Raw genomic sequence first — 25,609 nt, forward strand, 5'->3', positions numbered from 1 at the left:
ATGAATGACAAACTTTTGAGTTTGTCATTCATAAAAATAATGGCTTTGAGAGGTCATTCAGCATGACTTGTTTGAATCCACACAGCAACTAGCATCAGAGACAGAGCAAAAGCCATGGTCTTTGGGTTCAAATTCCAGTATTCTCCCATCCAGTCATTCACCAATCCTTCAAAATAAACATTGAAACCTTGTTGTAGTCTAAATCAAGAGTTGGCAAACATTTTCTGTAAAAGGCCAGATAATACAATCTCTGTCACAATTACTCAACTCTGCTGCTGTCCTGGAAAAGTGGCCACCAGTAATATGTAAATGAATTAATATAGTCTGTTCAATAAAACTAATTTACAAAACTATTTATAGAAGCAGGCAGTGGGCCAGATTTGGTCCTCCGGCTTTAGGTCTCTGGCCCTGCTCTAGATTACAAAAATTATCATAACATGGGAACATCTACATCTCCTTTTCAGAAAGGAGGCCATGCTAGAATTGCAATAGGAGGAACGAAATGTTCTTTAACAGTTTGAACAAGGACAACTAATACTGACCAAGTGTTCACAAGATGTCAGTCACAGTTTCTAAGTGTTTTACCTGAATTTGCTTATTTAATCCTTACCACCATCCTGAGGCAGGTTTTTTATTATCTCGTATTTCTAGACGAGAAAACAGAGGCAGGGAAAATTCAAGTAATTTGCTTGAGGTCATTCAGGTAGTTAATGACAGAGCCAATAGTTGGGCCTAGTAAGTCTATTCCGGAATCAGTCTCTATTTTGTAAACCCAACAGTCCCTAGGTCAAAGATCTGTTTCTGAAAAGAGGAGAACACATTAAATGGTAGCCTACTCTTGTTCTTTTCCCATTTCTGAATACTTGACAGCCAGCTGAAGGAAGTCAGCCAGTCAATGTTTTAAATCTTGGAAATCAAAAATTTAAGGTAGAGTCTTTAAAAGAGAGTCAAATTAACTATCAAATGTGTAGCATTACTAACTGATACTCTGAAAAGGAATATCACTAATACGCTTTCTTTAAAAAGGAGGTAAATAAAAGAGCTAAACACAGTTCACGTGCTTGAGGAAATATTTTCCCAAATCTCACTGTATAATTTCCAAAAGTAAAAAATTGGTCCAATCCAGGCAAGATAGTTAGAGGGAATTTCCCGTGTCCACTCTAACCGATCTCAAATGCCACCATAAATAATCACACTTCCTGTGTCCCTCCCAACCCACATTTTTAAGGAGATTAGGTTGGAAGAGAGAAGAGAATATTTTGGAAGTTTTGAAATAAGTGAAAGGAAGCTGTGGTTCCTGCAGGTCCAGGATCATCTCTGTTGCTGTGTCCTGAAGCCATTATAAACTTTGTAATGATGTTGTTGGCAAAGCTGCAAAGAATTACAGTGATTCAGTCTGGCTGTGACAAATGCATGCGAATGCTTTCAAAATCAACGAACATCAGACAGGACTTAATCTTTTCTATATGTCTTAGATAAAATTTTTTTTAAAAGTTTATATATTAACCAAGTAATTTCATCAAAAGAAAATACTGAATTAAACTTTTATCAGATATTTTTTTCCACCATATGTAAAAAAATCTATCATCTAACAATTTAGTAATTTTAAGTAACTGGATACAATCTAGAACTGCCTTTAAATATTTTGACTGGGTTAAGGTTTAAATTCAAAGATAGAGTTAAATAAATGTTATATACACACCATCTGGGAGGTGGTGGGAAGACCCACAGGAAATTTTTATAAGCAGTCCCAGTACAGCCTTTTAAAGTAAATAAAAAGAAACAACAGAGGCATAATTCTTTCTGAGCATACCTTTTACTAGAAGAAGATGCTGCATGATTTCTATGAAGGGAAATGTGTTGAGGATACAAAGACATAGCTGTATACTCATTTCATATGTGTCATTTGTATAACTTCTATCAGGTAAACCAGATTCATGGAAATTAAAGGCTGTAATGCTAATCTAGACAGATGAGAGAGTCTCACCCATCTTTACTTTATGGCTACTTAGGAAATCAATAGAACTGCATTTAGTCTCTGAAACCACTGTGATTACTGTTTCAATTCTTAATTCTTCATTGATTTCTTAACATTACTCAAGTATTATTTTTATTGTTAATAAACTCAAATAAGGAAGAAACTGGGAGAACAGAATTGCAAACTTTTCTCCATGCTCTCCACTTATCTAAATATAGGATGGGAACAAGGCATCTGACTCATAATAGTGAGGATTCACCAATGGGTTCAAGATGCTTAGATGTATAGTGGTTCTACCTATTTCTAATTCATGATCTTCCTTAAAGCCCTAGGTTTCTCATCTTAAAAATGGAGATAATAGGGGTGCCTTGGTGGCTCAGTTGGTTAAGCGTCCAACTCTTGATTTATGGCTAGATTCTTTATGAAATTTTATATCAGATTCTTTATGAAATCTCCCCTCTCACCTGTGAAAAGGACAGCTCTTTTAGGATGCAGTATACCAGATCCCAGAGTATCAACGAGTTTCACATTAGACTACTTTTCAGCTTTTGAACAAGATGGCAAAATAGCTACTAAGAGTCTTCTTTCCCATTTTCTTTCTCCCTGAACTTTTGTAAACACTCTTTAGATCTTCATCCTATCTTTTCCTGGATTACAGCTTTACATGTACAATTAGGTCTCCATTTAAGAAGATAAGCAAAATTCCTATTTTTTTTTTCATGTTCATAATGAGTTGTCAGTCCTCTTCTGTAATTTTAATACATTATTCTTTTACAATTTACCAATAAATAGTATTTATTGAGTACCTTCACTGGGTCATGTTGATTAGCAACATTATGATCTAGGATTTCCAGCTATGTGATCTCAGTAAATAGTTCTTTTTGCCTGATATTCTTTATTTGTAAATTGGGTTTTTGGTTTGAAAGGATTCCCTTCACCTCTAGCAATCTGTGACTTTGTAGTAGGCATCTTTTTCCTTTGATAAATTTATTCAGTTATAGATGCCATTTAATTCCTCTAAACAACACTTTCAGTGTGGCACAAAACTTCCAAAACATAGTCAATTCAGTGTTCCCAGAGTCATGTTTTACTTCATTGAGAATGATGCTTCAGAAGGACAAAGGCATCTTTTGAACTGGCGTTCATTGCCTTTGTCACCACAGTAGCCAACTTTGTTTTTGTACCCATTTTCTTTCCAGCATTATAGTATCTTTATAATTTGATAGAGATGCTCATCTAAAATGGGAAAGAAAAGGTCTTCCTAGTTATGAATTTCAGTCAGAATGGTGGCACAGGTAACATGAATATGTATGTTTTAGTTGTTTTATGCATCTCGGGACTTGGTTGATTTAAAACTAGAAAGAACTATACCAATAAATGCTGGTACGGTGATGACAAACAAATGTACAGGTCTGTGAGAAGTGGAATACAGAAAACTCTTGGTAAAAATTAATGACCAGTGGGGACTCAGATGGTTAAGCATCTGCCTTCTGCTCGGGTCTCCGGGTCCTGGGATTGAGCCCCGCATCGGGCTCCCTGCTCAGTGGGGAGTCTTCTTCTCTCTCCTCCTCTTCTTTTCCCTCCTGCTAGTGCTCTCTCTTTCCCTCAAATAAATAAATAAAATCTATCTATCTATCTATTTGAAATTAATGACCAGGGTGAAGAAATGAAAGGTTTGAATCAAAGAGGCTGAATCAGAGACCGTACAGTCAGATACCCTCCCCTCACTTTATTCCTTCCTCATCTATTAGGTGCCCTGAAGTCCTTCATGATGTATCTAAAAGCATAATAATGTATCTTGCCTTTCATTTTTGTTGTCAGTTTTTTAGCATATTGTTTTAGGTAAATTTTTTATAAGTTGCATTCTAATGAAATCTGAAAGTCTGTATCTTTTAGTAAAAACACTAAGCCCATTCCCATTTAGTTTCTTGATTAAGATTGCTGATCTTTTATTTTATTTCATCATGTTCATTCATTTATTCATTCAGTAAATATTTCTTGGAACGTACCATGTGGCAGGCACTGGGCTGAGTGTTAGTGATGCATGGAGCTTACGCTGCAATCTTGTTTAAACGTTTTGCTGTAAGACATGTTGTTTTGTTCATTTTTATCCTAGGAAATTGGAATATTTTTAACATATCCTTTATATCCAATAACAATGCATTGACGTTTTACTGATGCCACTTCTAAAATGAGAAATCAACTTCTCTGCATCCTCTGCCCTATTCCTCCATTTTTGTTATTATAATCTTGGATTTAGTTATTAGCTAATGTTATTATTAATTTACTAACTTAATTAAATTCTTTCTCATACTTGCAATAATTCCTTTTGATGTTAGCATTGTATTTTATAAGAATATGAAAAATAATTCAGAATATTTTATTATACTCATTTCATTGCTCAATATCAGCTTTTTTATACCATGGTTTTCCATTTTCTTACAAAAATTACTCTTAGTATTATTATATTGTCTTCTAATAATTTTTATAGGAAAAGTACATTCTTAGTATATCCTTCAAACCTTTGCATGTCTGAAAATGTGTTTTGTTTGACCTTGCATGTAAACAGTAGCTTGGCTGAGTATAAAATTTTGCCAAGGGAAATATAACCTTTGACCATCAAAACTGCCAGTGATTCTTTCGGCATTTATAGTTATAAAGGAGAGGTCTGATTTTAGTTATTACATAGTACCCTTTATGAGTGGGTGTTGGTCTCTTTTTATTTCTTTTGCTGGGAACCTGGTGAGTCCTAATTGTTTTTGAAAACTGAAATTCTGCTTTCGGTCGGTGAGTTTTACCTGCTGTTTGATTATCACAAGTTGCCTACACATTTAGTTCCCTCCTTTTAGAAATCATTCCATGCACATTGAGTCAGCTAGATCTTTCATTCACTTAAAGAAGTGTATTTTTATTTCTTCCTTATCGGGGACTTTCGATGGAATTTTCAAGGTTGTTTTCTGGTTTTGCAGTACCTAATTTTGTAGGTTGTCTTCATTGCAATCTTAAATTCACCAAAAGTTCCTTTCATCTTTGTACAATCTTTACCAATCTTAATTTGTTTCATTTGTAGAAGTGCCTACCGCAGTGCTACGGATGCAGTATTTTTGTGCATATTTTTGAGAAATGGATTAAAAATTTCTGAGGTTTTCTTTTTTCTTGTATTAATTCTGCTTCAAAAGGAATCTATTAGTCTGTTGCTTTGAGTGTTCAAATTGGCACCTCCCTTGAACTACAGTGTCTTCCTTTCTGTGTCTCTTTATTCTTAAGTAGGAAGTTTTGTTTTCTGGAACTAAGTGTTAAGATAGGTCCTCCAAGAGATTCTTAAGTGGCTTCCTGTACAAATATTTCAGGCCCAGACAAAAAGGAAATGGAAAATTTCAATTCCCCTTAGTTTTATTTAAATCCCAGAATGAGAAAAATAGACCATATACAGGGATAGCAAATTGTCTATTGATACTGCAGCATGGGGTACCTACATCTCTACTCTCAGGTGAGGTTGAAAGCAAGCTAAGGAATCTACACTTTTCTCATTCATCAGGGACATCTTCAGCATCCCAGCACAGGCGGGTGGTCTTGCAGAGTTGTGTCCATCAGCTTTGAGAGAGAAAGTCCCATTAGAAGGTAGCTCTTCTATAACTTAGGTGATAAGTTCTGGGGACTTGAAATAGTACAATTATAGTGGAAGATAGGAGGCTGGATTTAAGAGAGACCTCAGGGTTAGAGGTGACAGGATTTGGGAACTGCTCTGATGGTAGGAGTGTGAAAGTAGAAGGCCTTCTCCAGACTTTCTCCCACTAAGAGTCCCTCTCTTCCTGGAATGCTCTTGCTTCTGTTTTTAAATCAGGAAGAGAATCTTCAACAAAAAACCTTGGAAGTAGTAGAACACGTGTAAAGATGAAGGAGTTCTGATACCTAAAAAGAGAAGCCAGTTCAAGATTATTTGGGAATTTGGGTAACAATATTTTAAATTTATTCAATACTTTCCTGTTATGCAAACACCTGTGTCAGGTGTTGTGCTGGGTACTAGGGTGAAACATCCACTGTCCTCTTCCAAGGAACACACAGTCTAAAGGGGGATGGTAACAAGTGAACAGGCAAGTAGAATAGAATGTAGTATGGGCTGTGGTGGGAATTAACGTAGTGTGCTGTGAAAGTACATGGGGCATTACTGGGGATGGCAAGGAATTTCCTAGAATGAGTGACTCTTAAGTTGAGATCTGAAGTGAAGGAGGGGAAGAGTGAACAGAATAGTATGTGCATGTACCTAGAGGTCTGGAGATAAGAGATTGAAGAAATTCCTGTGTTTATTTCAATGTTATTCTGGTGTCTGTAGGTAGGAATCTATGTGTCTTAGCAACAAACTAGAGTGCAAACTTTTTTTTAATTAAAATTTTATTTCTATTAGAGCAATTTGAGGTTCTAGCAAAACTGAGGGAAAGGTACAGAGATTTTCCATTATATTCCCTGGCCCCACACATGCACAGCCTCCCCGTTATCAACTTACCCCACCAGAGTAGGACATTTGTCACAACTGATGAACCTGCAGTGACAGATTGTGATCACTCCAAGTTCATAGTTTTACTACAGTTCACTCAGTGCTTACATTCTGTGGGACTAGACAGCTGTATAATGACATGTATCTGTCATTATGGTTTATCTTACCGAGTATTTTCACTCCCCTAAAAATCTTCTGTGCTCTGACAATTCATTCCTCACCCCTAGCCCCCTGCCCCAATCCCTGGCAGTCCCTGATCTTTTTACTCTGCATAGTTTTGTTTTTTCCAGAATGTTGTATGGTTGGAATCATACAGTATGTTGCCTTTTCAGATTAACCTCTGTCACTTAGTAATATGCTTTTAAAATTCTTCTATGTCATTTTCATGGGTTGATAGCTCATTTCTTTTTAGCACTGAATAATATCCCATTGTCTGATTATAACATAGTTTATTAATCCATTCACCTACTGAAGGACATCTTGGTTGCTTTTAAGCTTTGGCAGTTATGAATAAGGCTACCATAAATATCCATATGCAGGTTCTTGTGTAGACATAAGTTTTCAACTCCTTTGGGTGAATACCAAGGAGCATGATTGCTGGATTGTATGGTATGAGTGTATTTTGTTTTGTCTTCCAAAGTGCTCATACCATTTTGCATTCCCACCAGCACTGAATAAGAGTCCTTTTTCCATATCCTCTTCAGCATTTTGTGTTGTCAGTATTTTGAGTTTTGGCTATTTTAATAGGTGTGTGGTGATATGTCATTGTTGTTTTGAGTATATACTTTTTAAAAGTAGGACTATCTTAAAATACCTGTTTTGCATACCCTTTATTATACCATAAACAATGTACCTTAGAGTCACTAAGTACTCGAGAAGTACTTAGCAGATTGTAAGTAAGACAGACTGAGATCAGATAGCTAGCTCAAACTTTTTTTCCCAAAGAAGAAAAAAAAAGTCTCTGATAAATTAAATGACCACACAACCAGAGCCAGACGGCAACCCACATCTCCTGAATCCTAATCCAGCCATAGTCCAATAATACCAAACCAAAGATTTCTTGCAACTTAATACTGATGTCTTTGCAATTCTCACAACTCAATTTTTTCTCTATAAAATAGAAATACTGAGCCTATCTCATCTGATGAATAGAAATAAAAAATCATTACAAGGGACATTGTGATTAATAGGAAATGTAGAAATGCTTATTAATACTATAAAGTCCTATTATAAATAATATTAAAAATACATATGACAATAAACCAAGGCCCCTTTGGTATTGGAATTCAGAGACTTACCATCTTGACCTGCAACAGCTTCTCATTTCCAGGGGCTTTACTCTCAGGAGTTCAACTCGGTGTTGAGTTTGCTATCATTTTTCACCTTCTGTTTATGTTGTACCTCCGTATGAGGAGCTTAAAGAGCTTTAGAGACATTAGCTCATTAATCCTCCCAAAACCTCTCTAAGATAGGACAGAAGCATAAATCGTTATTCCCATCTGGAAAAAAAAAATAACCTAACTTATCTCTCTTAATTTCATTAATGCTCTAAACTGTTGATTAAATCCTAACTTACATTTTGTACATTTAGAATATTGCATTATCTTCCCCAAGGATATTTTTATTTCTTTTTGAATTTAATGACATTAGGATAAGTGCAAAAATGGATCGGCAGACCTGGTTTTAGAAGTTCCTTTGAGAAGTGTGGGATAGGTGGTAAACCAGGTTCTGCCTTCCCCTCATGCTCTCCCCCTTTTCTCAAAATGTCTTTCTCTACTGCCCTTCAGTCATGACAGGAGAAATGACTTAAGAATTGGAAGAATGTTTCAAGACCCATTCATTCCTTTATCTGTCAGGCAAGACTACCTACCAGCAAGAGAGCCAATGGATATCCATTCAACCATGCCATCCTAGCTCCCAGTAAAACGTTGGTGCAAGGGACTTCAAAGCTCTATGAAAGCAACAGTGGAAGTCAGCTTTTCAATTTTGTGTGCTTTGTTTAGGTATGTGGTCCTCACTGTAAAGGTTTTTGGAGTTAGACTTTGAATATTTTAGAACATGAGCAGACCATCGTAGACCACCACATGATATTTTTCCTATCTCTTGACAGAATAAGCTTAGGTAATAATCTGGTGCCAGAAAATTTTAAAAGCCAAAGGATTGTTGCACTTTAGAGAAAGGGTATTGAGGGCATGTGAAAGTTACAGGATTTACTTGAGATCACACAACTGGTAATTGCCAAACTAGGAAAATACTCAAGTTGTGCTTTTCCCCCTTCAAATCAAGTTGCTTCTCAGATATTCGACAGATATACCTTCATGCTCGGATAACATATATTCTGCCTTGCTGCCAAAATACTAGATGGAATGAATGAAGGCACTTGTCCCCTAATATATTCAGTCATCTTTAAGGGAGCAAGCAGGAGAGAGACATGGTGTCTCAGAAGAAATGAAAACAGAATCCTCTAAAAGGAGAATTAACTGTGTTCAAGAAAATTCACTCAAACAATTCTCCCAGACCTCTGCTTTATTTTAGCTATGGGAGTGTTTAAAGAATGAAGTTCTTATTACATTTCCTTTTCACAAGGTTCTGGAACATTGCTTTGAGCTAAATAATCATTATAGCAATTTACCAGTTGGCTAATATTTAGTCAGCATCTCTCTACTACCTAATATAATGGTTGAAGAGTGTTTTGCTGTTACATATTAGTTAAACTTCTAAACGACCCTGAGAGTGTGGTTAGTATTATTGCACATCTGGGAATACTGAAAACTGGTGAAAAGGAGTGGATTTGCCCTGGATTTCCACCACAAAAGTGAGGGAAAGAGCTAAGAAGCAAATTCCTCGTGATCCAAACTCACAAGAAAATGCCCTATACGATGCTATAAAAATAAAATCAGAAATGTGAAGTTTATAGAGCTGTCTATACCTAAGTCTCTTCCAGGTTGGGGAGGAATAAATGAATAAACAGAAGAATCTTTCCAGGGTTGACTTTTTGTCCCTAGTATCATTTTCCTCCTTTTCGGTGGTGTTATTCCCCCAAACTTAACTCTTTCCTGCTTTGTTATTGTGCCCCAAGTGTTCTTGAATTCATTGATTTCCCACCTGTAGGATTCTGCAATAAGAGGAATACTTCCCTAAAATACCCATTCCTACTTGTTATACTTCAAGTAACACTCTGAGCTTTGTGACAAAGAAGCCAAGAGTGGCTTCATAGGAAGTAAACAATATGTTACTCAGGGATAAATTTGGGAAAATAGAGTCTGATAGGGGAGATGGGTGAGGAATAGTCAAGTATGTATGGATGAGAGAACTAGAAAAATACCATGCAACAGAGTTGAGTGAGTCGTGACACCAGTTAGTTCAATCATCTGTCCTCTCCTACATGTTCCACACTATCCCTCGGAATTCCTCTTAGGTCATCCTTGCTTCTGTGTTTTCTCACTTTCTTTCTCCCTGCTTTTTCTTGCGGTTTCATTCTCCAGGTATGATTTTTATGATAATCCTTCTTTTATAGATTTAGCCTAATGGGTGTATTGTGCTGTACCTTGTCACATAGAATTCTTTTCTTTCTTTCCTCAAGACTGTCCTGAATATTCCTTTGACCTGGCCGGTGAATACCCAATATCCATTAAATGAGCAAAAGAGTTCAGGTAGCTGGGATCAACAGATAATGTAGAGGAGGAAAATCACCTTTATCCATTCTCCAGAATTACTTTGAAATGATTCCCAGGGAATCTAATAAGAGATAAAAAGTGCAGTGGGTGTTGTCAATAGATTTCAAAATATAATAATGTAAAAATAAATGGCAATTAATGCCTTATCTGCTTATGAAAAGAGTGATTATAGAATTTTAAGAAAAGGTATTTTGTAGTGTAATGTCTAAGTTGCATTTATATCCAGCTCCCTTTCCTCCTTATTGCTAAAAGTTACCTTCCTATAATTGCAGACTAGTTTAACATCTTAACAATAATGGACATGTTTTTAAAAGATTATTGCCAAAAGTGCATTCTTTATTCCAGGGAGACTCTGTAATAGATACCAGCATTTTAGTAATGATACAAGCAATCTGTAAGCTATTACAGTTTTCTTTAGAGTAACTTAATCTTCATATTGTTTTGTATGTCTGGAATTTTAATAGTGTTTTTAATTTAGAAAAGGAAGTATAAAACATATTACTAATTGCATGTGAATATGAACTAAGCACATGACCACTGAGCTTGATTTTTAAAAACAAACATATTTAAAAGTACTTAACCTAATGTAGGAAAAGTCATACAAAAAAATTAAAGAATACCACACAGGGATAACAACAGCTTTCATGGAATAACACAGTGAGGGCCTGCTAATTTTAGCATGCTTATTGTATTTTAGTCCACAGCTAAAAAAAAATAGCTAATAGAAATAGAAATACTCCTTTCCAAATATAATTAATATTTTTCAACACACAAAAGTGCAAACAATTAAAACATCAAATGAGTGTTTGTAAAAGAAGGATTAGTTTTTCCCTTGATAACATCATTCATCCAAGAATTTGCAGTATTAACTGATAGTCCTTGTGGCCCTTCACGGTTCAGCTTCATTGGTGAGGATGCTAGATTGCAAGAAGTTAGATCTTTTTCTAGGTCAAAGGTCAGGTTATTTAGGACACGGAGGTTAAGGTGACTGGTCTTTGGACTTCAATTGTCTGTTGCCTAGGTGAATAGAGGGCAGATGATTTTTCTTTAAAAAAAAAAAAGGAAGTATTCACTGGAAATATTTTGATTTTCAATGTTATAAGAAATCATTTGATGTTAGAATCTAGACTTACATTGACATGTGCAGTTTTGAAACTATTTTGGCACACATCCCAGACCTTCAAGAAGCTGATAGAGATGTGCTTGGTAAACCAATTCAGGGGTCTTTAATGCTATTTTTAAAATCCAGCTTTTACATTAAATAAACCAGTTTATTATTTTGAAAGAAGTTATAATCTACTTAAAACTGTCATTCTCTGTTTCTAACTTGCAATTAGATGATATTTCCAAAATGTCAGACCTAGATTCTGTTTCTACCATCACCATAATAAAATGTGACAGCCAAGATATTATATCAATACCTTTTCCATAATTAGCAATAAGGATCCTGCCAAGGGTTAACTAGAAAAGTTTCATAAACGTTTTTCTACAAATGGTTCTGAAGGCAGTATTATGCTTTTGAAATCTGCTAATGTAGCAAAGACTCATGACAACCAGGAGACAAATCTATGAGCAAAACTGTTTGGAGAGAATAGTTTTGTAGTGTATGATGTATGTTATGTAAATGAGCTTATTAGGACTCTCATCTATTTTATTATTGGTGACCAATTTAATAGAGGCATTTAAAAAACAATATTTCTGCCTGACTCCTAGAAATGAAGAAGATACATTGATATAATTGAGAGCAAATGATTGCATGTCGTGCCATTTAATCATGTCATTTTTCAATTGCTATTTTTTGCACTTCACTGCATGCTTATAGAATATTTAGCTTCAATATAGATTAAGTCCCAGGGTTTGCAACTGAGCTGAGTTCCTATATTGGCTGATGTTGTCTTTTAAGTTTGGAATCAGTTAAAGTATGCAGATGTCATCTGCCCACGTTTCCTTTAAAATATGCACGTCATCATTCATACCTCATTTGAGGTATTTTAATTTTTTTGTTGTTTTGAAGAATTATCTCTTTACAATTCCTGGATGGAAAGTCTTACTTGCAATACTTATGCAGGAGATATAGTTAAGATAAGCACATAATTGGTTCAAGAATGGAGCCATCAGGACCAAAAGATCTGCTGACCTTTTGCTGGAAACTTGTGTGATCATTTGCCTAATGAATGTTTCCTACTTTTGTTTAATCTCTTTTTGATGACTTATATAACTTAGATTTTTCTCAGAAAAGAGGTTATCTTCCACTGGGTGCTAGAATATGAGGTCCTTGTGGGCAGAAACTCATCTCTTTCATTCACAGGTGTGTCTCAAACACTCAGAAGAGTACCCATTATAGTAGGTGTTCAATAAATACTTGTTCAGTGAACGAATTAGTATTTTTGCCATCTCTGCTATCACAACTACCCTGGGTTTAAGAATTGCATAGATTACTGATTTTTAACAATGGCCTAGAAATAGGTATAAGATAGACCCCTGAAAGTTATCCTGAAGAACTTGTTGGCTGTCTTTTCAACAGTAACTTTATGGCTCTGGCCATTTCTGCTTAGAAATTGGGAACCAGAATAGTCTGAAAATGGAGAAATTTTACAAGCCTCTTTAGCTCTCATGAAAGGAAATGTAGCATAATATTTTCATGAACTGCTTGGAATTCAGGTTGCGTGGGTTAGCATGCTGCCTTTGCTGCTTATTAGCTGTGTTAACTGATCAGTTACTTAGCCTCTCTGTCGCTATTTCCTTGTTTGTGAAATAGGCACATGGCAATAATATATATCTTGTAGTGCTGTTGTAAGGATTAAATGAGCCAATATATATCAAATACCTAATGAAATACATAGCAGAGGAATACACAAATAATGTTTGTCATTAATGTATGAGATTAGTGAAAAATAACTAAGAAAATACTCAGAACAGTATACTAGCAATTTAATAAGATTCAATGATTTTTGGTTATTATTTTGCAGTCAAGGAAATCCTTGACTACATGTTTGAAGAGAACATAACATCTTAAAAATTTTTTGTGTTGGTTCATATACATATAGTCAACTTAGAATGGTCTTTGGCAAAGTACATGATGTACATTTGATAGGTCAGGTTTCTCATTTTTCTACTGACACCAACAACACAATAGATTACAGTTCTGTAAGATGTACATGATTATAAGCGAAACTCATCACTGCAGTAATTAGATTTAACTAATGTTCTTTGATTTCCACATTTTCTTCAACTCCTTTTCCACATTCATGCTCTTCTAGGTATACTTTTCTGTTTATGTTTTACGATATTTCTAGAAGTATGATATTTCTAGAAGTATTTCTGAACTTCTAGAAGAAGTTCAGCTATATTAAAAATGGCATATTTTTTTTATCATATAGCAGAATGTCTTATCTGTGAACTGAGATTTATAGATTTGTAGTTATGACTCCATCTGAAGGAATTTTATAGCCATTACTTTTTAAAAAAAAAGATTTATTTATTTATTTGACACAGAGAGAGTGAGTGAGAGCAGGGGAGGGGCAGGCGAAAAGGGAGAGAATCCCAAGCAGACTCCCTGCTGAGTGTGGAGCCCAGCAAGGGGCTCGATCTCACAACTCATGACCCCAAGATCAAGAGTCACATGCTGTACTGACTGAGTCAGGCATACACTCCTTTTATTCCTTTTTATTACCAAATAATATTCCATTGTATGGGTACACTACATTTTTTTGATCCATTCACCCATTGATAGATACTTGAGGTGTTTCCACTTTTTGGCTCTTATGAATAACGTGGTTATGGATATTTCTGTGGTCATATGTTTTCAGTTATTCTGGACATTTACCTAGAAGAGAACTTGCTGGACTATATAGTAATTCCATGTTTAACTTTTTGAGGAAATACTATACTGTTTTCCAAAGTGAATGGTGCTACTTTGCAATCCCACCAGCAATGCATGTGGATTCCAATCTCCTTATATCTTTACCAACATTGTAATTTCTGTCTTTTTTATTTTAAAAAGTATGTAGTTATGGTTTATACTTGCTTTTTCCTGATGGCTAATGATGATGAATATTTTTCCATATGTTTATTGGCCAATTGTATGTTTTCCTTGAAGAAATGTTTATTTAATACTTTGCCCATTTAAAAAATGGTGTTACTTATCTTTATATCATTGAATTTTAAGTGTTCTTTGTATATTCTGGATATTAGTCCTTTATCAGATATATGATTTTCAGATGTTGTTTCCCATTCTGTGGGTTGTCTTTTCACTTTTTATGGTGTCATTTGAAGACCAAAAATTTTTAATTTTGATCAAGTTATCCAAAAGTCACTGGTACTCTTGGTGTCTAAGAAATCATTGCCCAAGATGTCAGAAGTAACTTCTACTTTAGATGTCCTATAAAAACAAACAAACAAACAAATAAACAAACAAAAACATTGTCTATCCCCAGGTAATGTAGATTTGCTCCTGTGTTTAATTCATTTAAAACTTACAACAACCTGATGGGTTAGGTCCTATAAAAAAAAAAACCAAAAAAAAAAACCTTTGTTTTTGTGTTTTTTAAATTTTTTTATTTTGAGGAGGCAGAGTCTTCTCTTGACAGACAAATCACAAGCACTTCAAAATAGGTACCACATCTTCTTATATTCCTCTTATTTACCGGTTCCAATCCTATAATGAAAAGTATGGAGTTTGGCACATAATTGATACTCAATAAATATTTATTGCTGTGAGGAATACTATCTATATGATCTCTGTCAGCTTTGCCCCAGAATAATAATCCAGAATCAACCAGTTAAAAGCATCTTTTGAAGACTCACAGAGGTACCAGTGTTGCCTCTCATATTCCCCATCTGCTGTATGTTCTTATTAGACCATGGCTGCAGCATTTACGTTTCCTGCGTCTGATGCCTTGTACCTTTCAAATAATCATCATGGTTTTGTTAAACTATATACACTTTCTGAGAGAAGCTTCTTTTTAATTTAGCACAATGCCATATGTATTAGTCATTCATCACTAAATGACTAATTTGATAAAATTTATAAAAAGGAGTAAAATTCCCAAATATGGTATTCAGACAACCTAACATATCATTTTTTTAAAAAGACTTATTTATTTATTTATTTATTTATTTATTTTGGAGTGAGAGCACAGAGGGGAGGGACAGAGGGCTAGGGAGAGAAAGTCTTAGGCAGACTCCACACTCAACGTGGAGCCTGGCATGGTCCTTGATCTCAGGACCCTGAGATCACAACCTGAGCTGAAAACAGGAGTCCAGTGTTTAACTGACTGTGCCATCCTGGTATCCCCATTATCATCATTCTTAATAATGTATGTTGAAAATCTCTGAAGATCATCAAGCAGGTACTAGTAATATAAAGATACCTCTAGTCAAAAAGTTCTATTCATTGATTGATTGGTTCATTTTCTTTCAGTAATTCAGTAACAATTAAAAAAATAACTGATCACCAAATGGGTGTGGTTTCTAGGCTCTTGGCTAGCAGTGTGACTCCAGAATCAGAACTTGTAACTTCTATTTTATACTTCTAAAAAAAAATCTGCCCGCCTAGATTTATTCTCTGACATGCAAAACGAAGATCCTCCATTTCCCTGTAGGCCAGTGTTTTCGAACGTTAGTATGCACTGTAATCACCTGTGGTGTTTGTTAAACCATAGCTCGTGGGGGTGTATTCCTGAGTTGCAGATCCAGAAGATTTGGAGAGGCACCAGAGAACTGGCATTTCCCAGTTCACAGGTGATGCTGATGCTGCTTGGCCTGGGGGAACACTCGGAGCACCGTTGCTCTACACATCTAGTCACAGGTAGCAGACTAAGACAAGACTATTGCCTACCTCATGAAGTTAAAATGGTAAAATACAGAAAGTACCCAAAAGAAGAAAAACACTTGAAAAAGTGTGGGAAGTCCTTGGCGCAGGAGATGAGAGATGAGGAGCTATTTACTTGTGAATATTTAAACCAGAAGAACTTGCCTGCCTTTTTCACTCCCCGCCCCCCCCCCCCCCCCCGCGTTGTTTCCTTACTCCAACTAGATCGAAGGCAGGTATGTGTCCATATATACAGGTTGAAACTTCTTTATTGTGCTTGCCACAGAGAGGACATACTCAATAGATATTGTTAAAGTTGATCAATTTAGAAAATAAAGGTGTGTTTGACTTTATAAATGGAATTGCTTCATAAATGGTTTTTAGTTGACAGATCACCTAAAGTCTTATCACTTTTTTCATGTTGACCTACCTAATGATGTTACACTAAGCTGCTGAATATAATTACGTAAGATATATTGAGACAAATTGCTTTGGAGTTTCTCAGCAAGGCTTTTTCTCTCTCTGCTTTTAACATATGCTTAGTTTTGGTACTTTTAAAATTGCATTTTCTTCCTCATCTCTCTTTTCTCTATTTGGTTCTTACATTTTACTTATTTCTTAAAAAAAAAATTTTATTATATTAATCACCATACAGTACGTCACTAGTTTTTGATGTAGTGTTCCAAGATTCAGTGTTTACGTATAACACCCAGTGCTCCATGCAATATGTGCCCTCCTTAATACCCATCACCGGGCTCACCCATTCCCCCTCCCCCTACATTTTACTTATTGTGCAGTTTGGGTTTTGGTCTAATTATAGGTCTTTGATTGTAAACTGATTTATATCCTTCTGTGATAGTAGATGACATTTTACTTTTAATGTCAAGAATACAGGTATATAAGTAAATTATAATCATGCTATACAGTATGATATATGTGTGTGTATATATATGTTTATGTTTAAAATATAATGGAAAATAAAATACCACTATTAGTATATTGAAATATTGGAATACTGGAAGCCTTACCTTTAATAGTGTTAAACTGAAGCCAGTGTCGAAAATGATGTCACATCACATTTGGCTTAATAATAGAGTAGTTTAAACAGTCAAAAGGGTTGACAGAGAAAAGAGGAAAAAAAAAAACATTAAAAAAAAGAAGAAAGGGAAGAAAATGCCCCAGATAAACCAAAAGCCCTGCTTTGCATCACCATTGATAAATTGGCAGTTTGTAAGTGTGATATAAAACCTCCAGCCTGGGGGTGTCTGGGTGGCTCTGTTGGTTAAGTGTCTGCCTTTGGCTCAGGTCATGATCCCAGGGTCCTGGGATCAGTCCCTGCATAGCGGGAAGCCTGCTTCTCCCTCTCCCACTCCCCCTGCTTGTGTTTTTGCTCATGATCTCTCTCCATCAAATAAATAAATAAAATCTTTAAAACAAAAACAAAAAACCTTCAGCCTGTTGGCAACGCTATTGCAACATGTCTGAAAAGATGTGTTTAGAGGGTTGGAGATCTGATTACAGTAAAGGCAAAAAAAAATTGACTTAAAAATTTTGCAGTGTGACTCCAGAATCAGAACTTGTAACTTCTATTTTATACTTCTAAAAGAAAAATCTGCCCGCCTAGATTTATTCTCTGACATGCAAAACGAAGATCCTCCATTTCCCTGTAGGCCAGTGTTTTCGAACGTTAGTATGCACTGTAATCACCTGTGGTGTTTGTTAAACCATAGCTCGTGGGGGTGTATTCCTGAGTTGCAGATCCAGAAGATGTGGATCTCATAGCAAGCCTGCCTTTTTAATAACATGAAGAATTTGAGTGGAAATATAAAATAAAGTAAATTAAAAGTTTATCAGAAATTTTAATTTAGCACACTCAAACCATATCCCAAAAACTGAATTCTGAAGTGATACAAGACAAGGACCTTGGTACTAACAGAGGTAGTCTTATAAGAAGTTGCCTAACAATCACAAAATAATAGGATAACTACATACAAAAGCATTTGGAATCTCTTTCTTAGACATACTGATAATTAGTGGAGGTTTTTTTTTTGTTCCTTTTAGATTTCCTTTCACTCTTCTTATCTCTGTACTTTTCTGTGAAGGCAATACGACTATGCTTGGGAACCAATATGATCTCATGAGATATCAAGGAAAATGCTTCCAAATTGGCTATAATGAAAAGCATTCTGAACTTTTCTGTTCCTTACTTCCTGTCCAACTGCTTCACTGTCTCTTCTCCCTAACACATTAAAGTGCCCCACTGTCCCAGGACACTTGCTTCCCGACCCTTCTATCTTGAGAACTGCAACCATTCAGCTTGGACAATCTGACTCACCTTTCCCTGAAGATTTCACCAACTCTTCCAGGAGCAACTTGTGCAAATTCATGTTAACATGCCTCTCTGTATGTTGCTCTCATTACCACACTAATTTGTGTAGTCCACCTGTCATAGACTCTCGGGTCCTTGAGAGAAGGAGCAGTAACTTGCTCCTTTTTGAAGCCTTGGTGCCTGGAACAGTGGAGAGCAGATGGAAGGTACAATGCATATTTGAGGAGGTCTGAGAGACTGGGATGAGTTTATCTTATTTCAGCGTCTTACTTAGATTGTTTAGTTTGAATTTCTGTTTTAAAGTAGTTTCCTCTGAAAATGTAAGCCAGAAATAGTTACAATACTTATTTTTTCCTGTATATTTATATTTAACATTTCTCTGCACATAGTTTATCATGGAAATAATGTAAGCTACTGATTCTAAGAAACATTACCAGCAAATGCATTGGTTTTATTTAGTAGGTGTTTGTGATTATAAATAAACATGTATATTTTAATAGTTGTCATAGAAACCCATTTATGTGGAAGAATTATATTTTATCAGTTTTATCTCCTAGATATAAAAAAGCACCAAAAAATATGTTGACAATTTAAAATTCCCAATTTCTACCTCCTTTTAAAGTAGTATTATTTCCCCATGTGCATAGAAGATAAATTATTAATCCAGGTTATAGACTTAGCTCTTTGGATATTTCAAGTAAAAAAAAAAAGTAAGATTGTGAAGATCCCAAAATTAGATAGTGAATATTAACGTCCCATCTAATCTGATATTGAATGTCAAAAACAGCTTTCACGGTTTTTAAACTACCTAGACTGACTCACGTTAAGATGTGGGTTGGGGATCATCTGGATACTTAAATACTGGATACATTCTAGATACTCATAAAAAAATTATGGCTAATGACCTTTATGAAAAATTCCCCTAGTGATCTCACATGTCCTGTTTCAGAACTCTGAAAGTGTCTGTGAGGTGTATGAAGCTCATCGGGACTACTTTGTAAATGTTACCAAGGAGGCTGTGCTAACTCCACACTTATAGTTAGTGCTATCCATGGTGAATTTTCATTTGGCTAAGAAACATTGTGACTTTTTGCTGGGTTGAGGAATGCAGTTATCAGTCTAGTCAACTGCAAAGAAAGTTTTGTAAAATCCCATTTTATGCCATGGAAATAACACTTTTGATTTTCTTAGCCCTGTATTTTAAACAAATTTATAGCAACACAAAAAGGAAAAATGAAATCCTCAATATTCATAGTCACAGGACTCATTTCAACCAATTTCAGCTGGCTGTGTTATTATCTTGAAGTGTTAATATGGGACCAAAATTTGGCAGGAGTTAATTTGGCTTGATAGTTTGACTTACTCAACAGTTCTAGAGCAAGAGAGGAAATTGAAGGGGGTGGTGTGTGAGAGAGGCAGAGAAAGAGACATAGAGAGAGAGAGAGACAGAAAGAGAGAGAATCCATTTAGGAATGAGGAGGCAGCAGTATTGGAGGAGGGTATGGAAGCAATGCTTTTTGCTCTAGTAGGCCCTCAAGTTTTATCTTCAGATATCCAGCGGTCCTTCTCAATCAGCCCTGAACAAATGAATAAGATCAGTAAAGAAATTTGTCAGACCTGGTGGTTATATCAAGAGCTATGTAGGGAAGTAATAATGAATGCTAGGAAAATAAATAAGGGTAAGTTCAGGAAACATAACTAAAAATGCTGCACTGGTAAAAATTGAATAATAAAATTCCTAGTCATATTTTGCCATAAATAGAGGTTTGGGAATTTGTCATTCACCTTATTTAAAATTCAGAAATATTAAAGGTAACAGTGTTCTCTCATTACAGAAATAATAGAATTTCAGCTATTACTGAGTTAGGGTCATTTAAATGGCTAGAGCATGTATTATATCAATAAGCGGGACATCTGTATGAAATGTCCACCTGCTGATCTACTACCGCTCTGTGCACATTTCAGTGAACTGCACTTAATCATTTTAAGACTTCTTCTAATGAAGCCTTATCTAGATTAACATTTTAAGCACAAATACTTTTAGGCATTAAAACTCTCACACTAAATGAAATTGCATTGTCTTGTTTACCCTTGTTGATTAATAAGCAATCTGTTAACTGTTAGAGCAGTCCAATTGTAGCAGTCGAAGGAGATTAGTAATTCCGTGATGTTTGTGGATATAATCATCATTTCTCCTGAAGGCTTTGAATTAGAATATCACTTACACACTATCCGTAGGCAAAGAAAAGATATAATATTTTTAGACATGTGTACCCACTATTTTGCTTGAATCGTTCAGCTTAGGGTCACTGCAGCAATACAAATGCTTCTGGGGGCAAAATGCTATTTTGATGCATGCATATCCTTCTTAAATTGTGTGAATGTCTATTAAAAGAAACAGCAACCAACAAATAGTGCAGTAATAATCCAGTATCCTAATTTCTGTTTTCGGAACATTATTGCTTTGTTAATCAAGCTTCGGAAGAGAAATGTTGCTTATCCTTTTTTCCCCCAATAATAGATGTTATGTATCAAAATTCTTGACAGTCTTATTTAAGTTTTCCCCAGCCAGTAGAAAACTAAACTTTTGGCTCCAAAAAATTGAGGAGTAAATTTGGGAACATTCCATTTCCATTTGGAGCACTTTTCTATCTTTTTTGTTTCCTGTCACTTTTTATCAAAGCATGTCAATCTATTTGGCATTCACATGACCTGCCTGATTTATTTCATTAAGTTATAAATTGTTAATCAACTCCATGTCAAGGTGGGACCCAGAATTTTAGATGGACAAATCAGTGAAAAAAGGGAGGAGGTATGGGGTGCAACTAAATTCTTAGGCATTAGTTAGGTTTCAACAGGAGGTCTCCAATCTACAGACAGCTCCAGAGCCCTTCTTGTCTTATTGTTCATAGCCGAGTATATCACTACAATATGAAATTATGGTGAAACAAGGCATTTTATGTTTTAGGGAATTCTGCTCTATAAGCATACACGGATTGATCCCTCTCTCTGTTGCAGTCCCTCTGTGGTGAAATCAAGCAGCGACGCCGTGGAGTGGCCTCCATCCTGCGATTATGCCAGCATCTTCTGGATGACCGGGAGACTTGCAATCTGAACGCAGACCACCAGCCCATGCAACTGATCATTGTAAATCTTGAAAGAAGGTGGGAAGCCATTGTCATGCAAGCTGTCCAGTGGCAGACCAGGCTACAAAAGAAGATGGGAAAGGAGTCTGTGAGTGATTTTTTTTTTTTTAAAGCATAATGGGCTCTTACTTTTCTCTGAAAAAAAAAAATTATTTGGGGGCTTGGAAAATGTATTCATCTTACAAGTGGTTTTGCAAACCAAAGAGACAGATACCTTCAGCCACTCAATGAAATTCCATTGACATAGCACAGAGATTTGCCTATGAATAAGACATGTTTCAGTGTATCTCATTGTCTTTAAAAAAAAAAATCTCATGAAGATTTTCCTTAATCTTACCAAACTAAACCATTAATTCCTTCACTCATTCCTTCACCAATGATATTCTTTAATCATACAGTGCCCTATGAAGATATTGTTAGAAGGTGGCTTTCCACTCTTATAGCATGTGTATGCTGTAATGTGTATGCTCTACAGATAAAGTATACTGCTTACCTTTTCATTATGTATGAGTTAATACTATTTGTACAACAAACTCCACTGTTCCTTCTTGGAGCTCCTTCTGATGGAGGTGCATTGCTGAGAGCAAGCAAGTTTCCTCTTCGAGTTTTAATGCAGTGTTCAAGGTAGGGGTAGGGTCCCTTCTAAGAATTTTCCAAGTTAATTGTAGGTTCAAGCTGTTGCTACATGAAGGAAATAAATGTGACTAGACTTGTTTGATAATAATATGGAATAAGCCCTTGTCCAGAAAAACCTTCATATCCTTAACGGAAAAGGTTTCTTGATAAAACAGTTGCATTCCTCAAATGACCTAGAAGTTAGTGTCCATTAGTTGAAGGCATAAGTGTCATGTTTGTCTTACATAAATGAAGTCCATGCACACATACATGCATATGTGGAATGGGAAGTTTTCCTTATGTGTTTATGTTATTAGTTCCTTGTCTTTGGAATGTCCAAGATTCAAAATTGAAAAATCAAATGTAAAAATCTTGCCACAGATAAAAAAGCCTTCTCCTATGAATTCTAATTTTAAAAAAAAAGCATTAATATTTGCTATCTGATGCGTTTGGTATTGGGACTGAGAACAGAAGGGACAATGAATCAGGAAGCCTTCTTACTCTTTCTGCATCTGTAGCTATGTTGAGTCTAGGGGGTGATTTTATCCTTAACAGTTCAGTTTAATTGTTTTGAGCTGAAGTTGTTAAATTTCTTAAGACTTCCAAGTTATTACCAGTAATCAGAGTCTATATAATTGGATGTCTTTTCTTGAAATGTTTGTTTTGAAGCTATTTAGCTGGAGTGTTTTCTTCTTTCTTTCCTTCTTTCTTTCTTTCTTTCTGAGTGTTGGGAAGGGCAAAAGAGGTTATTTTTTTATTCTATAGTTTGACGCCTCTAAGCAAGGTAGTGACCATAATAAAACTTACACAAAAACCATCTGCACTTGGAGAAGCTTTGACATTTTGGAAGCATTCAAACTGCTTTGGAGGAGACAAAAATGGCTTTCTTTGGGGATTTATTTGAAATCATATGATCAGGGATACAGGACTAGATCTCTGTGGACTAGATGTAGACATTTTTATCCTGCTTCTGTGGTAAAGGTAAGCTTTCACTTTAAAATCCTGGCTACTTCTTAGAGGCTCAAGATAATACATAGAAGTGGATATAAATTGCAGATAGAGGAAAGTCTTCCCTTTTCTTTAAGTTAGCTGCTGAATGTTTAGGTTGTTTGGAATGATGGAGGTAGCAAATAGGGTCTTCTGTGCTAAACAAGGTTGAAAATGACTGTCAAGAAAAGGATAGAAGAGAATGGGACTAACGCCAACAATACAGTAAGCACAGAGTACCTTCTAAGTTGGAGATATTTCTTGCTTCTGATCTCTGTTGGTTGGATGCAGAGTCCAAGCTGCTTTGACAGGCAGGCAAGTATTTGACCATTGTTGGTGGCTGCTGATGCAGAGAATCAGAAGTCTCTAAGTGGTCTGTTTGCTCTTTATCATATGTCCCCACCCTCCTGCCATCCCCTTCTTGTGTACAGGGACATTCATTGCTAGGTTTCCAAGGCCTGGGTCATACTTCCATATGGTAGATGTTTTAACAGATATTTGCTGAATGAATGACTACATGCTTTATTTTGTAAATTTTGTTTTATTCTGGCAATTGGTTTAGAGTTATATTTATATTCATTATCAGTCTTCATATTCCCACAAAATGGCTTTGAGCACTGTTCCATTTCTATAGGAATATTCACCTTCATGAAATCATGAAAAAACATTCTGACCTATCTTTTTGTCTGACAGGGACAATGTTTCCAAGTTCTAAAACATGATCGAATTACCTCATGGTGTACTCCTTTCTTCAAGTTAGTTCTATATGAGATATTAGAAAAGTGGTTCTAAACATCTGGGCTAGATTCTGATACTGAGAATTAGAAGCTCTGATTCAGTCATTGCATTATAGGATTTTCTTCATTAGCCACTTTGGAAATAGCTTATATAAGAGATGCCACTTAATTGTACATGCAGTGCTCCTTCTTATCTATTTACATATGTTTGTGTGATGATTTGATTACTATTAGTCTTCTCCACTGGTCTGAAGAATGCAACAAAATAGCCAATTTCTGCTCACCATTGCGTTTCTAAAGTCCCACATAGTACTTAGGACTCAATAGGTACTTCATAGAATCTGTTAAATAAGTGAATTTTCTCTAAGTGATGGTCTATAGTAGTCAGTGTTAGATATTCAGAAGTAAGTAAGATTTCTTCCTTCTTCTGAAAAACCATACCTAGAAAGATAATACAAATGTATAAATAACTATAATACTAGGTAATATTCAAAGGTAATTACTACATTCCCTCTTATAGTTAATACTAACAAAGATATGGAAAGCCTTTCTACAATATTCAGAAAAATTTAGTTAAGTGTATAAATGTCAAACAAGCTTTTCTATGACCCCTAACTAGGTAAATAATGAATTTATTTATCTCTTTTTTATCACTTGCAAGAAAGCAGGAGATCACGTATTAAATCCCCCAAAACATCTTTCTAAAACCCTTATCAAGATTTTGAAACTGCATAATTTTTTGTGTGTTACCTATGAAATTGATCTCTGTCCATACTTTCCAAGCTTTAATCTAATTTTCATTTGATTTTTATGTTGTTGTTGTTGTTGTTGTTTTCCTAGTCTCCTCCCTTCTTTCTTTGTGAGCCAAAGAAATTTGAACTTTGCTCCTTTTACACCTTTCATTGATTCAGGCCCATTTCTTGTGGGACAATACTATACATTTTTATTACCTTAAGCCATCCCAGCTACCAAAATAGCATTCCAAATTTATTATGTATTTATTATAGAGAACCAGGATTTTTATTATTTTAACAGTTTAAATATCACTTCCTATAATAGATGAAAATTAAAATGTATAAGACAGTCCACAGTAACAACAATAATCCCTACCAGTAATTTATAAATCCATTCAGAACAGTGTTTCCTAATTTTTGGTCGAGAGACAGTAACTCCCTGATGAAGGCTATAGGCCTTCTTCCTCTTAAAATACATTAGCAGACTTCCACTTTCAGCCAAGATAAAGTGAGGGAGTAGATTACCCTCATCCTCATACCTGAAACAACTAAAAACCTGGAAAAAAAAATCACAGTTTTTAACCTTGAATATCAGACAATGAAGACATGTGAAATGAATGAAGTGATACAATGGTTAGTCAAACATCTGCCTAGTGTTTCCAGAGCACAATGTACAGAAAGGATGTCTATGCAGAACTTGGAGTCTCACTGAGTAGAAGAGACAGGTCTGGGAGTCTGAGGAGGCTGAGGCAGCTAAAGTTTCTATAGGACAGAGTACTAAAGAGGAGGGAGCTACAGAGAGAGAGAGAGAGAGAGAGATTGAGAGAGAGCTGTAGACATATGCAGGTCTTAAACAGAAGAAAACATCCAAAAAAAATTACAGGGAACAATTCCTGGAACTTACATATAGCTGGCAATAGTTCTTTTTCCCATCAGTCACAGGAGAAACCCTCATGTTCACGGAGCATGTGCCAGAGTATTAAGAATGATTTTGCTTTAGTAATGGGGCAAAATTAAGACTAAATACTGTTCTAGTATTGCCAAAAAACTGTTAAAGCAAGAACTGAAAGAATCAAACTCTTTTAAGGCACCTGGGTGG

The 25,609-nt window shown here is 35.6% G+C and overlaps 1 protein-coding gene across 2 annotated transcripts in view; it reads left to right on the plus strand.

Moving 5' to 3' along the window:
• Positions 1 to 25,609, plus strand: part of AKAP6 (A-kinase anchoring protein 6) — a 461,709-nt gene that overhangs the window by 386,944 nt on the left and 49,156 nt on the right. For both annotated transcript variants that reach the window (XM_059373059.1, XM_059373058.1), the window contains one exon: positions 21,310 to 21,525. In XM_059373059.1, coding sequence (XP_059229042.1) covers positions 21,310 to 21,525 — 216 coding nt within the window. The remainder of the gene's footprint in view (positions 1 to 21,309; positions 21,526 to 25,609) is intronic.

The sequence above is a fragment of the Mustela nigripes genome, chromosome 13 (assembly GCF_022355385.1).
Source record: "Mustela nigripes isolate SB6536 chromosome 13, MUSNIG.SB6536, whole genome shotgun sequence".
Classification (NCBI taxonomy): domain Eukaryota; kingdom Metazoa; phylum Chordata; class Mammalia; order Carnivora; family Mustelidae; genus Mustela; species Mustela nigripes.